The sequence below is a fragment of the Varanus komodoensis genome, unplaced genomic scaffold (genome assembly GCF_004798865.1).
Source record: "Varanus komodoensis strain SLA01 unplaced genomic scaffold, ASM479886v1 scaffold14_1, whole genome shotgun sequence".
NCBI lineage: Eukaryota > Metazoa > Chordata > Lepidosauria > Squamata > Varanidae > Varanus > Varanus komodoensis.
Window position 1 is genome coordinate 10,022,066 of NW_025335438.1, and position 24,662 is coordinate 10,046,727.

Here is a 24,662-nt window from a genome sequence, read left to right on the forward strand (position 1 = left end):
AGCACTGAGGGGGAGGGGAGGGGAGTTTTTCTGCCAAAAACCGTTAGCTTTCTAATCTTTCCAGCCTTAGGCACTGCACAGGCGCAGCACCCATATGTGTGAATGCACAGATGGCCACTCGAAGAACATCAATTACAGGCAAGCAACCTGCTTTTCTGTAGCAATTGCCAATAGAATTATTAATATGTGTTTAAATACACTCTTCTGAAATGTGTCCTTAATTCATAGGGCTGCAACATAGTTTTATGTGAGCAGACCTTTGTTCATTTAATGAGAGTTTCAATTCTCCTTGTCCCCGCTGCAGGCAATGGCAGGGGATTCAATCCAGTAATGGTAGTTGTTCCAAAGGCAAATGGACACCATTGGCTATCACACCTGATTTGCCTGGTTTTCAGTTCACCATATGGTTGGCTAGAAAATATGCAGATAAATAAGGTGGTGTGAATTAAAGAAAGATGAGGATAAATTCAGAATTCCAATTTATATTTGAGGAATCACTGTCTCTTTGTAAGCTTGCCACAATAGCTATGCTGTTTTAATTTATCAGTGAAATCAGTAACTTTTTAGATAGATTTGACTGGAGGCCTCAGGATAAGGTTTCAACACTGGATAATTATCTGGATAATGGTTCCAACACTGAATTACTCTTCCAAACACATAGAGGATGCATACAAGGGGATCTTTTATGCTCAAAATCATTAGGACTTGCTTATCGATCATTTGGACAATAAAGTGAATGAGATGGATCCAGACCTAGTCATAGAGTAGTCCTACTGAAATCTATGGATCAAAGTAGTTGTAACTGTATATTTGACTAAGGCTGGATATGACCCTGGATATGACCCAATATGAATTTTCTCACTGTTCACCAGTTTGGTTTGAAAGCACATAATAAATCAATCTTGCTAAAGCTAAGCAAACAGCTTCTGTCTGTGTATAGATGCAATACAGAGGGACTCTATGTATACCACCTTGAGCCCCTTGATGGAAAGAGTTCATAAATGTGATTTGAATCTGCGGCAATTCCTCTTTCTTATAGATCACCTATCCAAAGCAGGATAGTCAAAGATATTGCAGGGTGGAAGGGAATTTCCTGATTCCTTAAATGAAATATTTAAAAACAGCTACATTATGTAAATATATTAAAATCAATACATAAATACAAAAACATTGGCAATAAGAAAAATGGGTTCTTCTGTGTTACTTTTGAGGAAATGTACCTTGTACTGAGATGCTCAGTTGTTTTAACAGACATTTCTCATCTTTCTTGACCAGAATGGAGAATCAGGTAAAGAAGTAGAAGAGGAAAAGGATGCAAACAAGTCAGAAATCAGCCTAGTGTTTGAAATTGCTTTGAAGCGCAACATGCCTGTCTGTTTCGAGGTACGTTTTAAATCATATTCTACATAGAGAAAGGAAAAAGAAAAGAAAATCCTTCTGCCTGTATGAAGGTACTTAGGCTGCAAAGCTGTACCCTAACTTAGGGGCAAGTCCCACTGAATTCAGTGGGACTTACTGCAGAGTAAATACAACTAGGATTGCACTGTTCATGAAACAACATTATTAAAAATATGCTTTGTTGAATATGTACACTAACTAGAATAATAATAGCAGTTCATTTATGTTACTGTTACATTAAACATAATGGCTACATTCCCATTGTGTCCTTCTTTGTGTATTTTTTGGTTCTCGTTTTCCGTCCAACCACTATACATGCACAGCTGAGCAGAACACTTTTCTTAGGTTACAGCTAGCTTCCCCGCCACCCCACCCCAAATTGGGGATGGTTCAAGAAAGGGTTCTGTTTGAGAAAAACTATGAATAAAACACCATACTTTATACAAAAATAACAGCACATGGTTCTGTAGGTACTATTTTACGATTTATTACTATTTATTTCATTTCTATACTGCCTATAGCCAAAGCTATCCAGTCAGTTTACAACATTTAAATGGCATTTTAAGATGTGCAACTATTTCATTCATGATGACAATTGTGTGAAGTGCATCATTATTCCTGTTATGTGGAAAAACACAGCCTGTGACTATTTTTCCAAGATTTCTGATGGCACTCTGTTTAATGGACCACCCTTGCTACAATATTTATTTCAAAGATTGTGATGCATGAATTATGAATAAACTAGGCAAACACGTTTAATGTAATAATTGTATCCCATCTTTACAGTTTTCATTAGAAAGTTTTGCTGCAAAGGTCACGGGTGGTGACCAGGAGCTGTTCAACAGCTAGCTTGGGTACAGGGCTGCTAGTGTCAATCCTAGACCAAGAAAAAATGACATTAATCCTGAATGCCTGTGACAGGAGGGCAACGTTCCTGCCATGGGGTTCCAAGGAGCTTGGGATGTTTGGCCCTTGGCTTCACTGAGAATTGGGGATGGACCAGATTCAGTTGCTTTCAGTTTCTCACTTTTTCAATATTCCATTCAGCCTGAATTTTGAGAATTTGTAGATGCTATTGTGCACATGTCTCTTCATTCATGCATTTTGCTATATAATTTTCCTAATATACATAATTTGCAAGCAATCTTCCTAACAAACTGCTTTTTAACATTTTAAACAATTCTAGAGTGAACTAAATGCACACAGTTCTGTACACATTAGAGAACTCTACTGCAAAATTCAGATAAGTGCACATTTCAAAAGAAAACAGTTTTGGTTCTCATGTTAGTTTGAAAGTGTGAAATTCAGTGCATTTGTATTAAAATGCAAACCAAACAATTTTTTCCCTTCCTCTTCCCTATTGAGAATACTGTTTCACATTGCCAAACAGGAAAGGAACAGGCACTCTGTGCATGTCAGTTTCTGTTTATGTGTGATCTTTCCCAAGAGAAGATTGTGGAAGCATTGTCTGGGATACAGCCCATGGCTTACTTGAGAGTAGGACCCATGGAGATTAGTGGGGTGGTTGCAGTAAAAAAAATCTACTTAGTTCCTATTGAAATCAGTGAGGCAAATGGGAGATAAATTCACTTTGATCCCATTGTTTTCTGTTGGAATTTAGTTTAGTCTGGATTCAACCCAGCATACCATTTTGTCAGTAAGTTTGCTTATGATCATGTGAGATCCAGCTGCTGGACAAAACAACAAGATGGGTCAGTCAAGAGAAGAAGCAAGAATCTGGTCTACGTAGCAAGTGACTCACTAGAGATACGGCCAACCATTGCACCATGAAACATCCTTTCTAGCATAGGCAGTCCAGATATCAGCTCCTTGCTGGTAACTGGCCATAGTTGCAGTTCTTTACTCTGCAACCATGGTGCAACAAGTAAAGCCTTGGGTTAGTCCTTCCTGGCCCTATGTTCAAGAAAATAAATTTCTACAAATAGGAGAACACAGTAAAGATCAGTGTGAGAAACATGCAGGATACATTTATTTATTAATTATATTGATATCCCATCTTTATTCTACAAGCCAGTTCACACAATCTTTCTCCTACTCTCCATGTTTTCTTCACAAAAACTCTTTGAAATGGGTTGGGTTTGAGTTAGTGACTGGCTAATGTCACCCAGTAAACAACTTGGCTGCGTGGGGGATTCAAGGCTCAATCTAATAGCCACCAACCAAAGGTGGAATTGTCTATCGCTTTCTTCCACTTCTTTAGGGAAGATGCTGGTGGAGGCTGCTGCAGCCAGCCCTGCTGTCCTTAAGTGTCCTTGCCATACTCTCTCTCTTTCTCCAAGCAGACTAGTAAAACGGCTTTCTAAAGAAAAGGTTTCATTATGTTAATGTTGACCAGCTCCTGGCTTTAAACTACAAATGAAGATTATTGTATAAGTCAACAGTAAATTTAGAATACTGACTGCTAGAGAAAAGCAGCTTAATGATAAGAAAATGATTCCAAACTGGATACCTTCCCTCCCTTCTAAACTGAAATGCATAAACCCCACCTTCAAGGCAAATCCTTCTGCCAATCTTTTGGAGCACCTGACACCTCTGAGCTGGTCTACTTTTTTTTACTTAGTGCTGTACACTAGGATTAAAGCCTCTGAGTCTGCCTCCCTTCCACATTAACACAGTTACTATACTTTTTCACAGTATTTGAAACTGCCTGATTCTCAGTGACCACCTGGCTTATCTCTGCATCCACAGATCCATTTTATCTGTGGATTATAACCTGTCTACTTCTTCTGAGTCAGGATCTCTTTCCGCATGCTTCAAAGTCTCTTGTCAGAAGAGTGGCCCAGTATCTCCTGCAAGAGAGTTGCAAGAGGGACCTGTACAAGGGGTTTTCTTGAATATTTTGCTTTGTGGAACATTGGGTTGTCTCAAAGCAGACTCTGCAACTTGGATTAGCTTCCTGTGAACCCTTGTCAAACCTGTTGCTGTCACCTATGAGGTAAAAACCCCACAAAGAAAACAATCACTGGTACCATTCATGTCTAACCCAAGCACTATATTTGGAAGCAAGTGCTTATATCACTAAAGTGACTCATCATTTTGTAATAGGCTGCAGGATTTGATGTTTGTAATAGGATTTTAATTTAAGAATCTTGGTATTATTTTGTGTCAGGTTTCAAGTTTATTATTCAAGTTTTCAGATGTCTTTGTTCACATGATAGTTGCAAGGCAGGCTACATTTTCTTTGGGTTACAAAAACCGCAGACAACGTTATATCATTGATGTTATATAAGTTAGCAAACAGTTAAAGATACTTCATGTTTTGTGTAAACAACTTTTCAGACTTGCACAATGTCTAAAGAATGGGTGGAGTGTGCAGTATAACTAGGAGCCAAGTTCTGCCCTGTGAGGTCAGCAGCACTGCCTGAGGGCAAAATCTTGCCCTAAATATTTAGCCCAATGGGATTACACTGTTGCATAATTCTACTCATTGTTCCTTAGGAAGTTGGCTTTGTGTTTGTTATTTAATGTCTTTTAGAAATATTGTACAACTCTGTAACAAATGGCTTAGTTTTAGAATAAAACACTTGAAAGACAAAAGTTTTCCCCTAGGCCAATTCTACTGCTGCCTGTTGCTGTTATTTTTCTAAGGGAGTGGATGGGAAACCTGCAATCCAATCAATTCTGCAGTTTCCCCATCCAGTCTGTAGAGGCTTAAGCTCACTCTATGGGCCCTGCCTACTCCATTCCCTACACTCTTCACCTCCCCAAGCTTTCCCTCCTCTCTGCTCCATCTATGGAGGCTGCTTGACAAAGCGGCAGGGCGAGTGAATCCCTGCCTCCTCCCTAAGCTTGCCCTAACTGGGAGGGGAGGGTAGAAAAGAAATAGAAAGGAATCCCAACTTTATCTCCTCTTATTAAGTGTGCCACTCTCCCTTCCATTAGGAAGCTGTGTTGCATGTCACTGGTTTCTCCTGGCTGAAAGAGAAGCACTTAGAATGCAAGAAGAGGAAAGCCCGGGATCAAAATGCCTCTGATTCTGGGAGTAGCATACAGCTATATTAAGTAATAGCCACTGATAACAATCTTCTCCAGAAACTTCTGCATCTCTTATTAAAGCCACTTTAACTGGTAGCTGCATTGCCAAAGGATAATGTTTCTATTGTTTCCATATCTTATGTATTTAATTTAATCAAAGGAAAGTGGATAGGGTATGTGTGTCTGTGTCTGCACACACACACATGTATATATAGAGAGTGCTATTTTAGGACTGCAGTGCTAATCCAGAAGTGGAAGGAAAGGTTCTATGTACAAAAAATGTTAAAGAACACACTATTTGTATGCCGCACCCATGGTTGGGAAGGTCCCACCAGCATTGATCTGGCAAGTTTCTACAGAGATGTATTTCTTTGGAACGTCAGCATGACATCAGCACATGCCCTGTACCTGCATCACTGGTTTAATAATTGTGCAAACATAATGGAAGAGCTGCTGCTGCTATTTTGTTTCTTAGAACAACATTTGCTGTGGCTATTCCTTTAAGGAGCAAAGCAGTGACAAGTCATTCATGTTCCAGTGCCAAGAGGGAAAGCTCACACAGGTGAAGGAAAATAGATTTAAAAATAAGAAAAGGATATTGAAATGACCGAATATTACTGTGAAGAAATCACTTGCCTTGCGTAATATGTGTAAGGGCTAAATGAACATTTATGTGATATAGTACACATTTATTTCTCCTTCATGGATCACTGCCTTGTCGTGGCAAAGGGGCTTACATAGCTCAATGAAGCTATGAGCTATGCCGTGCAGGGCCACCCAAGACGGACAGGTCATAGCAGAGAGCTCTGACAAAATGTGATCCACTGGAGAAGGAAATGGCACCCACTCCAGTATCTTTGCCATGAAAACCCCATGGACAGTACCAAAAGGCAAAAAGGTATGATGCTGGAAGATGAGCCCCTCAGGTCGGAAGGTGTCCAATATTCTACTGGGGAAGAGCGGAGGGCTAGTACTAGTAGCGCCAGAAAGAATGAAGCGACTGGGCCAAAGTCGAAAGGACACTCAGTTGCTTATGTATCTGTTGGTGAAAGGAGAGTTCAATGCTGTAAAGATCTATACTCCATAGGAACCTGGAATGTAGGAGCCATGAATCAAGGCAAGCTGGATGTGGTCAAACAACAGATGACAAGACTGAACATTGACATCTCAGGAATCAGTGAACTCAAATGGACAGGAATGGGTGAATTTAATTCAGATGGCCATCAGGTATACTACTGCGGGCAAGAATCCCTCAGAAGAAATGGAGTAGCCTTCATAGTCAATAAAAGAGTAGGAAAAGCAGTACTGGGATACAATCTCCAAAATGACAGAATGATCTCAGTTCGAATCCAAGGCAAACCATTCAACATCACAGTAGTCCAAATCTATGCCCCAGCCACTGGTGCTGAAGAGGATGAAATTGACCGGTTCTATGAAGGCCTACAACACCTTCTAGAATTAACACCAAAAAATGATGTCCTCATCATCATGGGGGATTGGAATGCTAAAGTAGGAAGCCAAAAGATAACTGGAATAACAGGCAAGTTTGGCCTTGGAGTGCAAAATGAAGCAGGACACAGGCTGGTAGAATTTTCTCAAGAGAATACCATGGTCATAGCAAACACTCTTTTCCATCAACCCAAGAGACGACTCTACATGTGGACATCACGAGATGGTCAACACAGAAATCAGATTGACTATGTGCTCTGCAGCCAAAGATGGAGAAGCTCTATACAGTCAGTAAAAACTAGACCAGGAGCTGTCTGTGGCTCAGATCATGAGCTTCTTGTTGCAAAATTTAGGCTTAAATTGAAGAAAGTAGGGGAAAGCACTAGGCCACTCAGGTATGACCTAAATCATATCTCTGATGAATATACAGTAGAGGTGACAAATAGATTTAAGGAATTAGATCTGATTGACAGAGTGCCTGAAGAACTATGGATGGAGGTTCACAACATTGTACAAGAGGTAGCAACTAAAACCATCCCAAAGAAAAAGAAATGCAAGAAAGCAAAATGGCTGTCTGAGGAAGCTTTATAAATAGCTAAGGAAAGAAGGGAAGTGAAAGGCAAGGGAGAAAGGGAAAGGGAAAGATACAGCCAAATGAATGCAGAATTCCAGAGAATAGCTAGAAGAGATAAGAATGCCTTCTTAAATGAACAGTGCAAAAAAATAGAAGAAAACAATAGAATAGGGAGGACCAGAGATCTCTTCAAGAAAATTGGAGATATGAAGGGAACGTTTCATGCAAAGGTGGGCATGATAAAGGACCAAAATGGCAGGGACCTAACAGAGGCAGAAGAGATTAAGAAAAGATGGCAAGGTTACACAGAAGAACTATACAAGAAAGAGCTTAACATCCCTGATAACCACGATGGGGTGGTCACTGACTTCGAGCCAGACATCCTGGAATGTGAAGTCAAATGGGACTTAGGAAGTCTGAGGAACAACAAAGTTAGTGGAGGTGACAGTGTTCAAGCTGAGCTATTCAAAATCTTAAAAGACGATGCAGTAAAAGTGCTACACTCAATATGCCAGCGAATTCGGAAAACTCAGCAGTGGCCACAGGATTGGAAAAGGTCAGTTTACATTCTGATCCCAAAGAAGGGCAATGCCAACATCCCAAAGAATGTTCAAACTACCGCGCCATTGCACTCATTTCACATGCTAGCAAAGTTATGCTCAAAATCCTACAAGCTAGGCTCCAGCAGTATGTGGACCGAGAACTACCAGAAGTACACACAGGATTTCGAAGAGGGAGAGGGACTGGAGATCAAATTGCCAACATACGCTGGATCATGGAGAAAGCGAGGGAGTTCCAGAAAAACATCTACTTCTGCTTCATTGACTATGCGAAAGCCTTTGATTGTGTGGATCACAGCAAATTGTGGCAAGTTCTTAAATGGGAGTACCTGACCATCTTATTTGTCTCTTGAGAAACCTATATGTGGGTCAAGAAACAACAGTGAGAACTGGGCATGGAACCACTGATTGGTTCAAAATTGAGAAAGGAGTTCGGCAAGGCTGTATACTGTTGCCCTGTCTATTTAACTTATATGCAGAGCACATCATGAGAAAGGCGGGGCTAGATGAATCACCAGTTGGAATTAAGATTGCTGGGAGAAATATCAACAACCTCAGATATGCAGATGATACCACTCACATGGCAGAAAGTGAAGAGGAACTAAAGAGCCTCTTGATGCGGGTGAAGGAGGAGAGTGCAAAAGTTGGCTTGAAACTCAACATTAAGAAAACTAAGATCATGGCATCCAGTCCTCTCACTTGCTGGCAAATAGATGGGGAAGAAATGGAGGTAGTGACAGATTTTATTTTCCTGGGCTCCAAGATCACCGCAGATGGGGACTGCAGTCAAGAAATTAGAAGACGCTTGCTCCTGGGGAGGAAAGCTATGGCAAATCTAGACATCATAATAAAAAGCAGAGACATCACCCTGCCAACACAAGTGCGTATAGTCAAGGCTATGGTTTTCCCAGTTGCATTGTAAGGGTGTGAAAGTTGGACCATAAGGAAGGCTGAGCGCCGAAGTACTGAGGCCTTTGAATTGTGGTGCTGGCAGAGACTCCTGTGAGTCCCTTGGACAGCAAGGCGATCAAACCGGTCAGTCCTAGAGGAGATCAACCCTGACTGCTCTTTAGAAGGCCAGATAGTGAAGATGAAACTCATATACTTTGGCCACCTAACGAGAAGGAAGGACTCCCTGGAGAAGAGTCTAATGCTGGGAACAATAGATGGCAAAACAAGAAGAGGACGGCAGAGGATGAGGTGGTTAGATGGAGTGACTGAAGCAGTTGGTGTGAGCTTGAGTGGACTCTGGGGGATGATGGAGGACAGGAAGGCCTGGAGGAATGTCCATGGGGTCGCGTTGGGTCAGACACGACTTCGCAACTAACAACAACATATTTATTTAGCCTTATGTCCTTCCAAGAATGCCAAAAAAAAAAAAAAAAAAAAGACAACTGGCCAAATGAGGAAGGTTCATAAATAGCCATCAGTGATGTGAGAAGCTCAGCCTTCCCCAACCTGGTGCCCTCCAAACATGTTGGCCTGCAGATACCATAATTCCTTTTCAGCATGGCCAATAGCTCCAGATTTGGGAGGCTGCTGTATCGAGGCACAGCAGCTTTATGCACACCTTCAACACTGCTGAAATGGTTGTGGCTAAAGCTTTAATAGCAATCCTCAACTATGATAACTATATCTATAGCTATCCTTCTAAAATTTCAGCAGTGTTAATAGATTCCACACATTTTAGTAACTGTAATGGTGGAAGCTTTATGTTATAAAACTTTTTAAAAACACCACTTCCAGTGATTGTACTGTTTATATATATACGGACTTTGCTGTGGCATTACTACTGCAGCATTCCCTTACCAATTGTGATATTTTGTCATTCATAGGGGCCCAACACGGTGTCCAGTGGAACAACTCACTCTCTTTACAGTGGAGTCTGGAATAGGGCCTAAAAGCCAGTAAAGTGAGCATTCCTAGCTTCTCCTACCCTTTCCCTGTTAGCCACTAAGAAATATAATTTCCTCTAGAGCTGCAAATTCTGACATTGATATTGCAATTCTGACATGCACCAATATGTGCTGTGAGCATTGGCCTTCTCTTTTCTATACAACAAATCACAATCTAATCTATTATGGATGGAGGTAACTAGTGTAAACAGTTGAAGCACCATTCCATTTCTGGAAAAGCAGAATGCTGCCATTTAATAGGCAGCAGAGTCAAAAGGTTTTTAATCTGGCTTATGACCAAACTATAAGGGGAGTGATTGGCCACATTTCTTTGAATTTTCCATGCAGCTATTGCTGAAGTGGCAAGTCTCAATATTGCTTGTTCGTTTGTTCAACAATATGCATGGCTAAAGTAGATACTTCAAAGAAGCTTCCTGTGGCACATTCAGGTCTTTCCCACAGAGGTATATAACTTTGTATATCAGGGTTTGTCTCCAGAAAAGTTGAACATTACTTATTTGTTTGTTTCATTTTTATTCTGCCCAATAGCCTGAAGGTACCTGGCAAAAGATCAACATTACCAGTATACTCAGATAATATCCAATATGAAACTATTCATGATCACAATAAGCATGAATTCCTAAATGCCTGTTTTATGAGTTAATCTGAATTAAGATCTATTTGTAGGGGATGATCGGTGGCATGTCCCCTGACTTTCACCTACAAGACTCATGTGTCAAACATTAGGGGGAAACTATTTTCAAATAGCCAGAGGTGAATGTTGGATGCTTATTACTGCACCATCAAATACATTTTCTGAATTCAGTATAAAGTCTCTCTGTTGCCTTTCCCCTAGCACACCTTTGAGCCCAGCACTCCCAAATCCATCACTCTATTCCACTGAACATGTTAGAGTTTGTTTTTATGCTATCTCTGCTGAACACTCTCCTATCTATATGTTTTCTTCCATACCTATGGAAAGTATAGGTCAGTGGTGGATAGAGAACATGGTATAAGAAGAGAGAGAGTGAAGCAGGAAGTAGAAAGGGGAAGAGAGAAGGAAGGATAAAAAAAGCTGTCCATGTTTGGCTTTGGCTGTACTTTCAGCAGCATGCAGCTCTTGGCAGATTTCCTTTGAGGGACTTCAGCCTTCAACAGAAAAGAGGTTCCCTGCCCTTGGTATAAGGAAGAGAACCTTTTTTTAGAGGTAGAGCACCTACTTTGTATGAAGCAGGTCCCAAATTCAATATCTGGGATTGCTACTACCATTCAATATCAACAATACTAGGCTAGCAGACCATAAAGTTTCCTATGTACCTATGTACCATAACTGTGGTTACAAAGAGTGATTTCCACTTTTTAAGCCATGGAGCTTCCAACTTAACAGTTTTCTTCTCTCATGTACAATCCCAGTTTTAAGATGAAAGGAATAATAAATCAATAATGGAGTCTAATCAATTGATTCCTTATGGAATGCAATCCAAAGAATTGTAAGCATGCCTGAATTCCATGAAATATGGAATATTAATACTGCAGTCCTACGAATGCTTATGGAAATTCTATGCATATTCTAGGACTTATTTGCCAAAACATGCATAGAATTGTGCCCTTATTTAGAAGAGACTATATATGCATGCATTCATATTGGTCATCAAGTTCTAAAAGCACTTAACTTGTATTGTCTAGTTGTAATCCTTACAATAAATTAAATGCATTGTTAATCTTCCATATTGATGAGAATAGCTTCCTAAGGTCACCTAGTGAATTCAAGGTAATGCTGAATTTCAGCTTGGGGATTTTGCAGTTCTGTCTGTAAGGGCACAACCACATCGCAATGCCTGTAAGCCTCCAGAAACTGCCAGAAAAGAGGCAGGATTTTCTCCCCTCTCTGCATCCTGATCCACCCCCTTTACTTCTCTCTGAAGCTGGTTTCCTGAGCTCAGAGAGCCGTTGGTGCTGTTGGTGAGAACGCTGACCCCAATCTCAGAGTTGGAAATCTGAAAAATCTTATGGACCAATGGACTATATGTATTCCCCAGGGGATCACTAAGCATGGCCACTAACCTGTGAAGGCTTTTCCATTGGAAATCAGTGGAATTTCCTTCTGAGTTAGGATAGTTAGAATCAGATTTCAAGGGTGTTCTAATGCGAAAAACTTAATTTGAGAAAGGGATTGCTTGCTTGAAAAATCTGATGAATACATGAAAATCCACTATGAGTAAAATATAAATGATCAACACTTCTTTAGCAAAATTTATTAGCAATGAATATATACCAGCCATATGCCCCTGTACTTCTTTATAATAAATGCAGTTTCTTGTGATGGATATGAATAATGTAATTGTTTTATTTGCTTATCCTTTCCTGGCCAATAGGTGATAAAGGAAAGTGGGCCACCACATATGAAGAGTTTTGTTACTCGAGTGTCAGTGGGAGACTTCTCTGCAGAAGGTGAAGGAAACAGCAAGAAACTGTCAAAAAAATGTGCTGCAATAGCTGTCCTGCAAGAACTTCAAAAACTCCCCTCTCTTCCTGTGATCGAGAAGCCAAAACTTCACTTTAAAAAACGCTCCAGACCAGCATTAAAGGTAAGGCACTTTGCATGCATGAAAGAAAATCTGATACGTTCTAACAGTACTGCAAACATCAAAAGCAGTTGTTGAATTTGCTTATCCTTTTGTTTGCCTTTTATGGTCCACAACACATTTCCCTAAGAATTGGTAGTTTTATTTCTAAAGTAGTTTATTTTGAGATTTGTAATAAATTTCAAGCCCTAATGATTCAACTGTTTTTCTTATATCTGAGGTAACAAATCACTTTTCCTGGAAGTTGATACTTTCAGTTTGATCATCAACATGTTTTTAAGCTATTTATTTTGATAATGTAAATCCTCAAGTCATGACTTCCATGTTTGGGTCTTGAAAGCCGTTTGCTGAGGTGCCTTATCTCATGGAGTATTTTTCAAAATTGTGAAGCAGGCTTTCCTCTGGTATTTGCTGGCATATTTGGAGGTAATTGCAAAATTATCCTTCAAGTTCTTCCAATACATACCTAAATGGATGCAGGAGACAAAATGTTATATTACTTGCAAGCAGTGCAAAGACTTTGGGCAATGACTGTTCATATACAGAGCAGCTGTCTGAGAATGAGAATCAGTATTGTGTTATTTTGGCTTTCACAGGGTTCTACCAAATCCAATGACATGAGAATCTCAGGTGGAACAATACTGACAGCAATATCTTATTGAAGGAGACCTGGCACCCATGTTATATTTCAGGGTTTCTTTTGACACCAGCAAGGAGTCTAAACTGCTTCTTAGTGAAGTTGTTACTATTTCAGTTCCTAATAAACTGCCAAAGTATTAGGAGACACTTAGGTTATCAAGCAAGGCTGTAAATGTTAATATCTGCTGGGTAATAGTGCTAGTGCTCATACAAGGAATTGCAGCAAAGCAAAAATCTCAGAAGTTGTTTGCATTCACTGTCCTAGGTCTTGCATAACTTGCCACCCACTATCATGCTGAGAATCCTGGTAAATTCTCATGACCAAGTTAGGCCAAAATAGATGGAATGAAAAATGAAGGATTATATTTTCATCATCTTGAAGTATTCTTCAAAAAATAGGCACAGATACCTTATTTTTGGCAGGATTGGGGCAGGGATTTTCCTGCCTCTCTCCAGCTTTTCCCCCCCAAGAATGCTATCCCTAGGGTAGAGGACATTTGGGTTCAACACCTTATGTGTTTACTATTATTGGGGAATACATCCAGGAGGTAGATTGCAACAACTTGCTGTATTTCATAGACCATTTCATTTCCAGAAGTCCTGCAATGCCCCCTTTTCTTTGATCCACTTCCTCATGAACTAGACTGAGTGCAGCTAGACAGAAACTATTGCACAAAACATGAAAAATTGGCATATTCTCTTAAGACAGCTCATCATGGCTGCATCTGAAAAGGCACATTAGCTAAATGGGTGGGAAAATGTGGCTGCAACAATAGTGACAATCCATCTGTTTACTCTGGGCACACTGATGAAGATCACCTTCAGAATAAGGCAATGTTGGAAAGCACTGAATCTTTAAAAAAGAAAGTATCGCATGTTCTTCCATATGAAGTATTTATTCACCTTCTTTTGTTTAATATAACTTTGTTTTGCACAAGAGTTGCCTATGGCTACAAAAAAAAAATTAAAACCAAATATTACTTTAAGCACTTCACAGCCTTTATTACTGGTTTACAACATGTAGCACTCATCCTCACAGCTGCCCTGTCAGGCTGGCTAGCCTTAGAGCCAAGCTACATGTATTGTTTTACTTATAATAATTATATCCCAGCTTTCTGTAATCAAAGTGGTAGATGAATAAACAAGACAAATGTACAAGAAATACCAAAAACAATGTTGCATTTCTGCTCCTGCAACATTAGTAGAGACTGTCCGTCTATGCTGAAGAGTACCTTTATCAGTTTATATCCTGCCTTTTTCCTACAAAGGGCTCAAGGCAGCTTACATCTCCTCCTCCATCTTATCCCCACAACAACAACCCTTTGAGAAAGATAATTTATAGCAGAGTGTGGGCATTGGAAAGGGGTGTTCATTTATTTCCTTCCAGTTGATCTTTCCCCTGAACCTTCTGTTTTTGTTTCTCCCTGTGCCACCACAGACACACTTTACTTCTTTGCCTTGCAAACACTGATCTAGAACCCCACAGAAAGAAACAGAGCAGGAGAGGAGAATTTCTGTGGGAAAGCATTTAGTGGGGCAAAGTCTAAGAAGTTCTCCTTCCCTGCTTCTTTACTGTAAAATAATTTTCCAAGGCTGCAATATATCTTGGATCTTGACTCTCCTCAACAGTGATTTTCTGAATACAGTATATTGTTTTTAATTTCAAACGTCAATGTCAAAGAAGTGTGCCTAACTTGTGCATGATATGAATACAGGCATCATAATCAGGATTTTAAAAAGAAAGGAAGGAATCACTTTATTAATGATAAATATCATTGTTATAAATTGTGGAGACTGCTCTTCAATAAAATAACTCAGAAATACTTTTTTATGGGTTAAATGTTGCCTTTTTTGCGGAACATTCACATTAAAGGAACATAAGAGATAGAAGAGAGCTAGTTACTAGAAAAGATATGTTGGTGTTATTGATATAAGGTGTACTTGCCATAAATTCAGAATGTGGAGGCTGGTGATTCTACTGGTCTTGTTCTTTCTCCAGAGAGTCTGTGCCACCAGAATGTTGTTCTGAAAAGAAAGCAGTTGCCACATAAGTCTTTATGAGTCCCATTTGATGAGATGTTTTATTTGTTCTATTTTTTCCATTACTGTTTTTTAAAGCTGTCTAGAGCTGAGACAGAGCAGTCCAGCTGCATCCAGTTATACTGTTATGGGATCATAAAATTTAAAGATAAAGCTGAACAATGCTCTTTGGATCACTGCAAAAGCAAAGTGAACCACAGTCTTGTCATCCACCCAGCAATGCTACCCTGATCTGGCTATAAAAACAGCACTTGGAAAACTAAGTCAGGGAACTGCACCAGGTGTTCAGTGGCAGGCCCAGCCCTGGAAACCCAGACCATCTCCAAACTGGTGAAAAGTGGCACTAGTGGAACAGAGCCCAGTTTTGCAGTAGAGAACTGGCAGGTGGACAAATGCTTAATTCTCACTCTGTCTGATCAGTCTCTCTTCCATAGTAGGCTGTGGACACACCATTGGTTCACTGTGGCCAAAATCAGTTGTGGAAGAAAGGGTTGTCTGGAGAAAGCAGAAGGTGCAAAGGTTAAGGTTCCTTTTCTCCACCACTCTGCAACTATATAGTATCAACATGGCTTATCAGACCCAGGTCTGTCCCTTTACTTGGCAGCTAAAAATCTTACTGTGCAAGCCGTGACTTTCAATGGCCCAGTTCAGACATGGTATTCCTAGTCCAACAAACTATAATTTATAGTGGTAGAAAGAGTTATGAACTCAAATACTTCCTTTTCCTATCTTTTCTTTCCTCTTCCTCATTTCTCATGCCTCGATGAAAGGAAGACTTCCTGGTTTGTTAAACTAAAGTTTCCCCCTGATATCCTACAAACCAGCCCTGCAAACTGTCATAGGACTTGTTCCAAGCAACAGCTAAGGCTCACCTGCGTCCTTCTCAAGGGGGTGAGTTTCAGTCCTTAATCTCAATCCTAAGAGTGGTGATCTGCATTCCTTAAACAGTGTTCCCAAGGCACCTTCTTCTGCGGTCTATCCATTCCCACACACATGCAAACAAGGAACCCAGGTCTCCCATTGCACAAGCCAGCCACTTCCTGCACCTGATAGATATAAGGAATAGGTGCCAAAGTGCTGGGCTCCAGGCTAAAGAATTGATCTTTTAATGATACCTACATTTCACCATGGGAGCAGACCTTGGAAAGGTAGCCATAACCTGGAAAGTTATAAAGCATTTGGTGCTAGGGCATGGTCAGACATCTTGGACCCAGTGATCTGTCCATAGTTCTGCAGTTCTTGTAGCAGGTGTCATGGAGGACTGGGGCAGGGATGGGGGAAAGCTGTGAGTTCAGGTATTGCTACCGTGTGGCTATAGAACAGCATGGCCATACTTGAGATTTTCAATAAGCCACTGCTTTTGTTTACCATGTGACAGCTTTGGCTTGATGGTATGAATCCTTTACATTATTATCCTTTTTAAAAATTGGAAATACCAAGGGCTGAACCTGGCACCCTTAACATACAAAACATATATTCAAGCAATGAGCTTTGCTTGCTGCCCATCGTTGCTCAAGGAACTAAGAGAGTGGAGTGGTACCTGCCTGTGTAGTACAGAAGAGGACAAGACAGAGTAGAGCTTGAACTGTATTATGAATGATAATTGTATTCATTTACATGGTCTTGGAAATCAGGACATTTGGGTTTGGAATGTTTAATTTAGAATATCACAATTAGTTAATCAGAGTTAGCCTTTAAGCAGTGAATCCAAATACCTACTCAAATTTCAAATGGATTTCTTTGCTTACACTTTAAAGAAAGCTCTACTTAGACATTGCCAGTTATCAGTCTTTGATTCTCAAGAATCCACTGGAGTTACAGGTCCTGATTTCCTCATAATTATCATAACCATGAGTGCTTGTTGAATTGTAACCCACCCATCCATCAAAACTGTTTTTCACCCTGTTAGAAGATACTAGTGTGCTTTCCAGTGCTCTAATGAAGCTTCTTTCTGAACCTCCTAAATTCCTGTGAGCTCAGGTTTCTTAAATGGAGTGTTTATTCCTGGTGGCAGTAGATTTATTGGTGCTTCTAGGGATTCATGAGCTTCATTCTTAAGGGGCTGGTCCTGATTTGTGTATTCATCCGAAATTCCTTCTGAAAGCAGGGAAAGGGCTAGAGTTAGACTTATCTGCATTAAATCTGATCAAACTCAGGTGTTGTACAAGTCACCCATATGACATTCCCTATATAATTTGTGAAACATTAGCCCTTAGGCTTAGCTTCATTAAAAAAAATCTCTTTAACCTCCACAATAGGCTTTGTAAGTGTCCTTCCTTTCCCTCATTTTATTTTATTGGGATTGGCTCAAAAGGAAAATAATTATGTAGTAAAGCAGTTAAAACTATTTGACCACAAGTGCTGTCTCCTTACACCTTGTTAAGTTACATATAGCTGTGCAATGCAAATCTCGTTCTTTCGTAATTTAGATTTTTTAAACTTTAGAGGACTTTTAAGTTTAACAGGCCAACTTGATCAACAAAACATAGTTAAATACTTTAGATGTATGCTTCTTCAGTGCTACAAAAATTAATGAGAGAAAATATCCTTAAATCTTCTGGGTGTATCATTTATATGATAATGTTTTCATCCATTGCTGATAAAAATACTCTATTAATAATGGAACTATTAGGGTCAGAAAGAATAAGGCTTTGATATATGAGAGGTTCCTTTTGTTTATTTATTTTGTGTGTGAATTGTCACAATATGTATAGGTTACATATTGGTAAGATAACCCATTTTACTTAAACTATATTTATTGTGTTTGTCTCTCTTTTAGTGCCATATTTATTCTTTAGTCTTCATTGTTTAATATTTAATAGTGAAATGGTCCCTAACCAATGTCAAGCGAATGGCTTAAATTTAACTTCTCTAGCTTAGCTCCTTTACAAATCAGTTGCTGAAGCCTTACTGATATATGCAAGCTTTGTTTATACGTCACTTAAATTCTTCTTGATTATTGTGGCATATGACCCAAACACATGTGGGATCAGATAAATTAGTGTGTGCCTTAATCTCCCTGTACATGTTACTCCCAGCACACACTTCCTCCCTATTAATTTTGATAGCTATCTGCTCCAAGCAAGCACTTTCCTTACACTTAATTTGTCATGCAGGAGGCTTTATATAGGCTGTCTGGGGGTGGAGGGATGGGTGTCAAGTTATCTTTCGATCTTGTTTTTTGTCTGTAATGTTAAGAAAGCTAATCTCTATGACCTTTCTCCTTTCCTGTCTGTGTAACGGTCCAGCATAATTCACCAACCTCACAGTTTTTTTTCTAAGGATTGAAATAGGCAAAACATATAAGAAGTGTCAGTTTTCTGTTCAAAGTGGCTTGTATCATTGAGAACAAACTGGAATTTAAAGGATGTTTTGGAAAACTGAAATGTTTTCAGGGTGACTGCAGAATCAATAAGATACCGGTCATAGTGCAAATCTGGGAAGTTCTATTGGTGAAGAAAGTGGACATAAGAAATTACTTTGAAAAGTCCCTCTGCTATGCTGTGTGTAGTGTATACCAGTCTTTAGTGGACTTTAAGAAGGAGGGATAGGGGTTAGGGTTCTGGAAAAAAACCATTCAGGTAGCACAGGACTTGAGCCTGCAAGAGCACCAGAAAATTATACTCTCTGTGCAAGTGAACTACTCCTACTTTGTCTAGCTAAAACAGTGCACAAAGTTCTGAAACTACTAATGGTGGCTGCCAAGCAGCAATGGTGGCTGCCAAGCAACAATTGTTACTTCTTGTGTCAGTTTTATTTCATTTTTTTCTCCAGTTTTTTAATCAAGGCCTTGACCAGACCTGCATTAGACCTTACTTTTTGCTTGACCGACCCAATATTCCTTTTGATTCTCCTTTCGAGAATCCTCCTCTCTCGCCTTGCCCATCGTGAAGTTTACAAGGTTTATTCTAGCAACATACTGTAATAGTGGATAACCTTAGCCCTAACCTAGTGTAGTGCCTCCTTCAGAAATATGTATATGAAAATCTGAAATTTACATTTGTTCTGTTTACTGCTTCTCTCTAATACTACCGGCCAAGTCATTTGTGTGTGATAAATCATGATCACCCCATCTCTGTCATTTTGAAGTGGGAAGCACTGTTTACTTCATCGTTCTGTTTCTATAAAACTACTTATTTGGCAAAACCTTTTCCATCAACAAGATGCTCCATACAGGTGAAAATGTGACAAAAGTAGTTGTCTGAGGGGGAACTGGTATAAGGGGAATCTCTCCAGGAGTTACCCCATGGATATAACCACAACATGCTGGAAAGGGAAGTGATGAGAAACCACCTTTGTAAAGGAACATATTTTGTAAACGTCTACACAATGACAAAAATCTGTTTCATTTCTAATTTACTTTAGACAGGATCAGAATATTGTCAAGGAATGAACCCTATAAGCCGTTTGGCTCAGATTCAACAAGTCAAAAGAGAGAAGGAACCGGAATATCTTCTTCTTTCAGAAAGAGGGATGCCTTGTCGCCAAGAATTTATTATTCAGGTATCTCCAGTTGTATACAAATGAGTGCTTTTTGTTATAGAAGTAATTTGATGAAACAAGCTGTACTATCATAGGGTGAATGTTTTCCACTTTGTGGATTGATGTTCAAATGACAAGAAGTAAAGGCATCCATTTCCTCAGCTGCTAATATTCACCCAGCTGGGGTTCAGCAGCACACTTCTTCTCCTTCTTTGTTTGCTGTGGCCTTATTTCCCTGAAATGCCATATCTGTCACAATATCAAGCCTTTATATTTTAATCTGTCTTTCTCTAGAGGTAAGAAGAATCTAGTGGGACCATTAAGATGAATACTGAAAATAGCTCTGTGGGGTTTATAGAAACAGCTTCAGAGTGTCTATGAGTCAACAGTTTCCTATCCATGACACATATAATTAATGAGCTTAGCACAGATCTGTTTCCTTATTCATGCTCTAAAATGTTTACTTTGGTTTTGTGTTTCTTTTGTCATATTTGACCTGTTTGTTTTTATTATCTATACCAATTCCCTCATGCTTTACACATAGTTATGTTTTCTTTGTTAAAAAATACACTTTTAAACAGACAATTGTAAAAATGTGCATTAGTATGAATATCCAGTGTGAGAACATTCTGTATATTTACCCTAAAGTTGTAATATATTCACTCAGAAGTACATCCATTTGACTTCAGTAGATTATTTGTCTGGGGCATGCTGGGAACTATAGGATTTTATTCTTCTATAAACATGCTCAGGATTGAACCTAAATAAGATAGAACCTTACAGTTAAGAACTTGGGTTGGAAATTGTGCAAGTACAAAGTTCTAACTTTGATTTTGTGTTTGCATCAGCACACCTTTTTATATGTTATAAGTAGCTGGAAATCTTAGTAACATATGTATTTTTGGTTCAGAACTAAAGATTTTAACCAGTTTATTAACAATAATGGATTAGGTTCTGATTTCTCTTCTTGGTTGGGAGAATGCCTTCTGTCAAAGGAAGAGCCTTAAATCCAAGGAACATGTCAGTTGGAGGAGCATAGATAAATTTTCTCTAATTTATCTTTCTGTCTGCATAATCCCATGATTCATAGATATTCACAACCATCACAGATATGCATACACAAACTATTGTAGCAGGTCTTTTAATCCTCTAGAGCAGTTTTTGTTGGGTAACAAGGGAGAAAGGAAATAAGCAATTGGTTCCTGCCTTTTTGGAGTGTCCCAGTGCTCCTGCCAGCAGAGTGTTAGTTAGGATCCATGCCTGATATTAATAATGATAATTTACCAAAAAAAAGTGTTCTGTTATTCTAATTGGTGCCAACAGAAACACTTTCCCCCTAGTTACATGGAGATAGGGGTATCATTTTCCATGCTGGTAGTAGTGTGGCAATCAGGTAACACACCCCACATTCACAACACACAGTCTTTTTAGTAAGAATTCCTCTACGGTACCTGAAAATATTTAAGGAATAGCAAGATACATAGCTGCATTCTGTGAATTCAGCAAACTTATGATTTACCCATAAGGACATGTATTCAGCCAAAGTTTAGCATTTTCAGTTCCTGTTGATTTCCATGGAAGAAGGCAGCACATATTTGAGTCTTTCCTATTGAAATCAACAGAACTTAACATTATTTAACTTTAGTTCGAACCTGTGGCTTTCAGTTTCATCTTTTTAATGGTTGTAAATAAACTTTATAGTCTAAGACATATGATACTGTTTTCAAGAAATTCTCTCTAAAATCTTGTCATGTTAGATAGAGACAAAGTCCCAGTAGATTTATTATAGCCTTCAAAAACTTATCAAAGTAAAATGTTTTTTGTATAAAGTAGTTAAACTGTGTTTTCATTTGTTTTAATTGAATGTGGAAGTAAAGTATCTAGAGATAATATGTTCATTTTTATCTGTCACACAAAGAGCAAGTTTAGATGTGATGAAATGGATCCAGTTACTTATGCTGACCATTATATAAACAGAAGAAAACCTCTGATGACATTAGTTGGTGTTCTGTTCCCAAAGTTAATTTCAGAAAACTCTTTCTTTGTAGTCAGACCTTTAATCCTTGATAGAGGTTACAATAATACCTAAACCAGCTTTACAGGTTTGAGAAATAGCATTTCATGCATCATGCAATGAATTTTCACTTTTGTTTTTTAAATTTTATTTCACTTATATTCTGCAAATGTCTGCTCAGAAGTAAGCCCCTTGAGTTCAGTGGAACTTACTTTCTGATACATTTTCAGAGTGTTGCAGCTATCAAAACATCATGAATGGCGAAATTATTTGATCATACTTTTGCTTATAAAACGCTTCTGTTTTATTTATTATTTATTAAATTCTTCTCCCATTGGTCAGGATGACTTAGCTGAATTGAATAGAATTTTACATCAAAGCATTCTCTTTTATGTAGTATCTATTTTGCTTTAATTAATAAACAGAAAAGGAATGAGATTTGTTTCAGTTTTTTAAAATGCATGAATTATTTACAAGTGATTACTCATTTTCTCATGATGAATGTACTTGTGAGAATATATATTAAATTAAACAATGTTCTGAACATTTCTACTGGTTAGTCTATTTTCCCTGTAAATCTACCTCGCCCGATTTTGTTCTCATAACCAAATTGTGAGCTGTATTTGATGGAGAATTAGGTTGAATTTTTTTTTTTTTTTTTTTTTTAGGCCTTGTTAGGTGTTTTCATCAAATAATCAAGGAAGATTGGGGCACACTAGGAAGCCCCTGTACATTACCTTCCCATTGTTTGCAATACTGCGCAAGTTAAAGTGCAAACTTCTGCAGTGGAAACCTCCTCTACACATGGATATTTTCAGTTTCAGACATCTGCATTTCAGCTTGTGGACTATTATAAAAGAGGGACAGGTGATAGGATGGAGTGATGTCTCTTGGTAGTGTGCCTCTGTCTTTCCTCATGTAATATTTTAATGTGGAGAAAGGCAGCAGGGTTGTAATGATGACTCCTTAAGATCATCAGTTAATTTTGTGGGTGAACAGAGGTTGAACATGGAAATCTTTTTTCCATTTAACATTTGATTCACCAACCCCGGCCCCTGAGTCAGTGGAACACTAATATGAAAATCTCAGATATTTAAGTTTGGTTCTAATACACTTAAAAACTCTCTCCCCTGTCCTTACTAATTCCCTGGCTTCTTGGAGGCAAACCCTATTTCCCCCTGTGAATCAAGACTGGAAAAACCTTATTTGTGTTGTCACAAAATGTAAAAAAAAAAGTCCTCAAGTTTTTAATGCCAAATGTAGCAAAAGCTAAATGGTCACCAGCATCATTAGCTATATGGACTGAAATGGTGATTTTATTTCATTTTTTCTCTTTTTTATTTATTTAATTGATTGGATGTGTTTGAAAGCTGCCCATTAGCATCACACTCTCTATTTTGTTAGGTCAAAGTGGGAAATGAAATTACAACAGGAACAGGCCCAAACAAGAAAATAGCAAAAAGAAATGCAGCTGAGGCTATGTTGCTACAGCTTGGCTATAAGGCCTCTTCTCTCCTTGAAGAACAGCTAGAAAAGGTAAGAATTTGATGTGATACAAGAGGGAGCATGTCTCACACTCTGTTAACACATTGTTATTTAAGGATCTAAGATTCAAAAAATATTTGATCCTATTGTTCCTACCAAAGCTGCTCACTGTAATTTTGTTGTGAATATACAGTATTTAACCTCCAGTTTGCAGCAACCAAAACAGGTTTGGGCAGTAATGGCTATGCTCCTTTGAGTGCAAACAAAAGCAAAACTTAGCTCTCTGAAGGCCAGATGACCTAATTTTTGGCATATGCATCTTCAATTTTAATTTAACTGTGAATTAAATTAAATTCAAATATAGTTATTCTGCTTTGGATCGATGTTTCCTAAACAAAAAGTAACATTAACATTTTATCTTAGCTTGCTTATGTTTGTGTGTGTGGTTGTGGGAAAAGCTGGTCATAAGGTAATGCCTTCAGTTCTTTGCTATCTGAACTTCATCCAGTAACCTTGGATAGCCCAGAGCAGAATGCAGTGAACAGAATACACTAGTGACTATAAATCTGAGATGAAATTTTGCATAATGTGGAAGACCGTAGCTAAACTGCTCATTCCAGGCATGTTGTCTGTTATATTCACATACATTACAGAAGGCTGAGCACCTGATATCACTACATTTCATATGTTCTCTAACATTATAAAAGTGCAAGTCCTGAATAGGAAAACATGCGGATACAAATTACTTAGAAAGATGCAATTCCTCAGGTGCTCTGGGGCAAGTTACAGTTGATAAGTATCTTCACCCTAGATCATGGAAGTATCAAGCATTATGGCAGATTCACTGTGTTGTAAGAGCTCATTTCTGTTGATGGGATTTAGAAGAGGTAGTTTCATTTCAGCCTCTAAGGAAGTTTCTAAAGGAATATAGGAAGCTGTACTTCTATCTAGCTTAGAATTGTTGACTGACTATCAGCATCTCATCATGCTTGATGTAGGAGCCATCCAATGAAATTGATTGACGGGATATTTAGGAGTGATAGTCACTGGATTTGCCTGACATAGCAACTCATTGTGAGTTATTAGTGATGGTGGGTTGTCACTCATGGCTTGTTCTAGGGCTTCTTGGACTGAGGATGGGTTGTTACATCATCTAAACCCAGGGACCAGTTCCACCATGTATTTCAGGGAGTGTCTAGCAAGTTGCTCAATAAGAGTGGGAAACCTTTTTGTAAGGGTCATTGTAGTCTTGTCTGTGGCATCAACTGCTCTACGGATGTGCAAGTGGCACTTTGGAGTGACCATCACTGGTTTGCCACAGTTGCCAAGCTGTCAGATGAAAAATCACCAGGAAAGAGCAAATAAGTGGTATCAACATCTTCCCTTAGAAATGCAATTTTCTGGATTTCTAGTGTGGGACTGGTAGTTCTCAGCATTCTTACTTGCCCACTTGTGGCTCCTTTACGGAACACTGATAAATTTCCGTCTATATTGCCAACTGCACTTAGCTTTCTTCAGCAGCTGAAACTTAGAGGAACAGTGACC

The 24,662-nt window shown here is 38.9% G+C and overlaps 1 protein-coding gene across 6 annotated transcripts in view; it reads left to right on the top strand.

Moving 5' to 3' along the window:
- STAU2 (staufen double-stranded RNA binding protein 2) overlaps positions 1–24,662 on the top strand; it is a 169,260-nt gene that overhangs the window by 42,560 nt on the left and 102,038 nt on the right. For all 6 annotated transcript variants that reach the window (XM_044423932.1, XM_044423930.1, XM_044423931.1 and 3 more), the window contains 4 exons: positions 1,276–1,383; positions 12,248–12,460; positions 19,502–19,639; positions 23,037–23,168. In XM_044423932.1, coding sequence (XP_044279867.1) covers positions 1,276–1,383; positions 12,248–12,460; positions 19,502–19,639; positions 23,037–23,168 — 591 coding nt within the window. The remainder of the gene's footprint in view (positions 1–1,275; positions 1,384–12,247; positions 12,461–19,501; positions 19,640–23,036; positions 23,169–24,662) is intronic.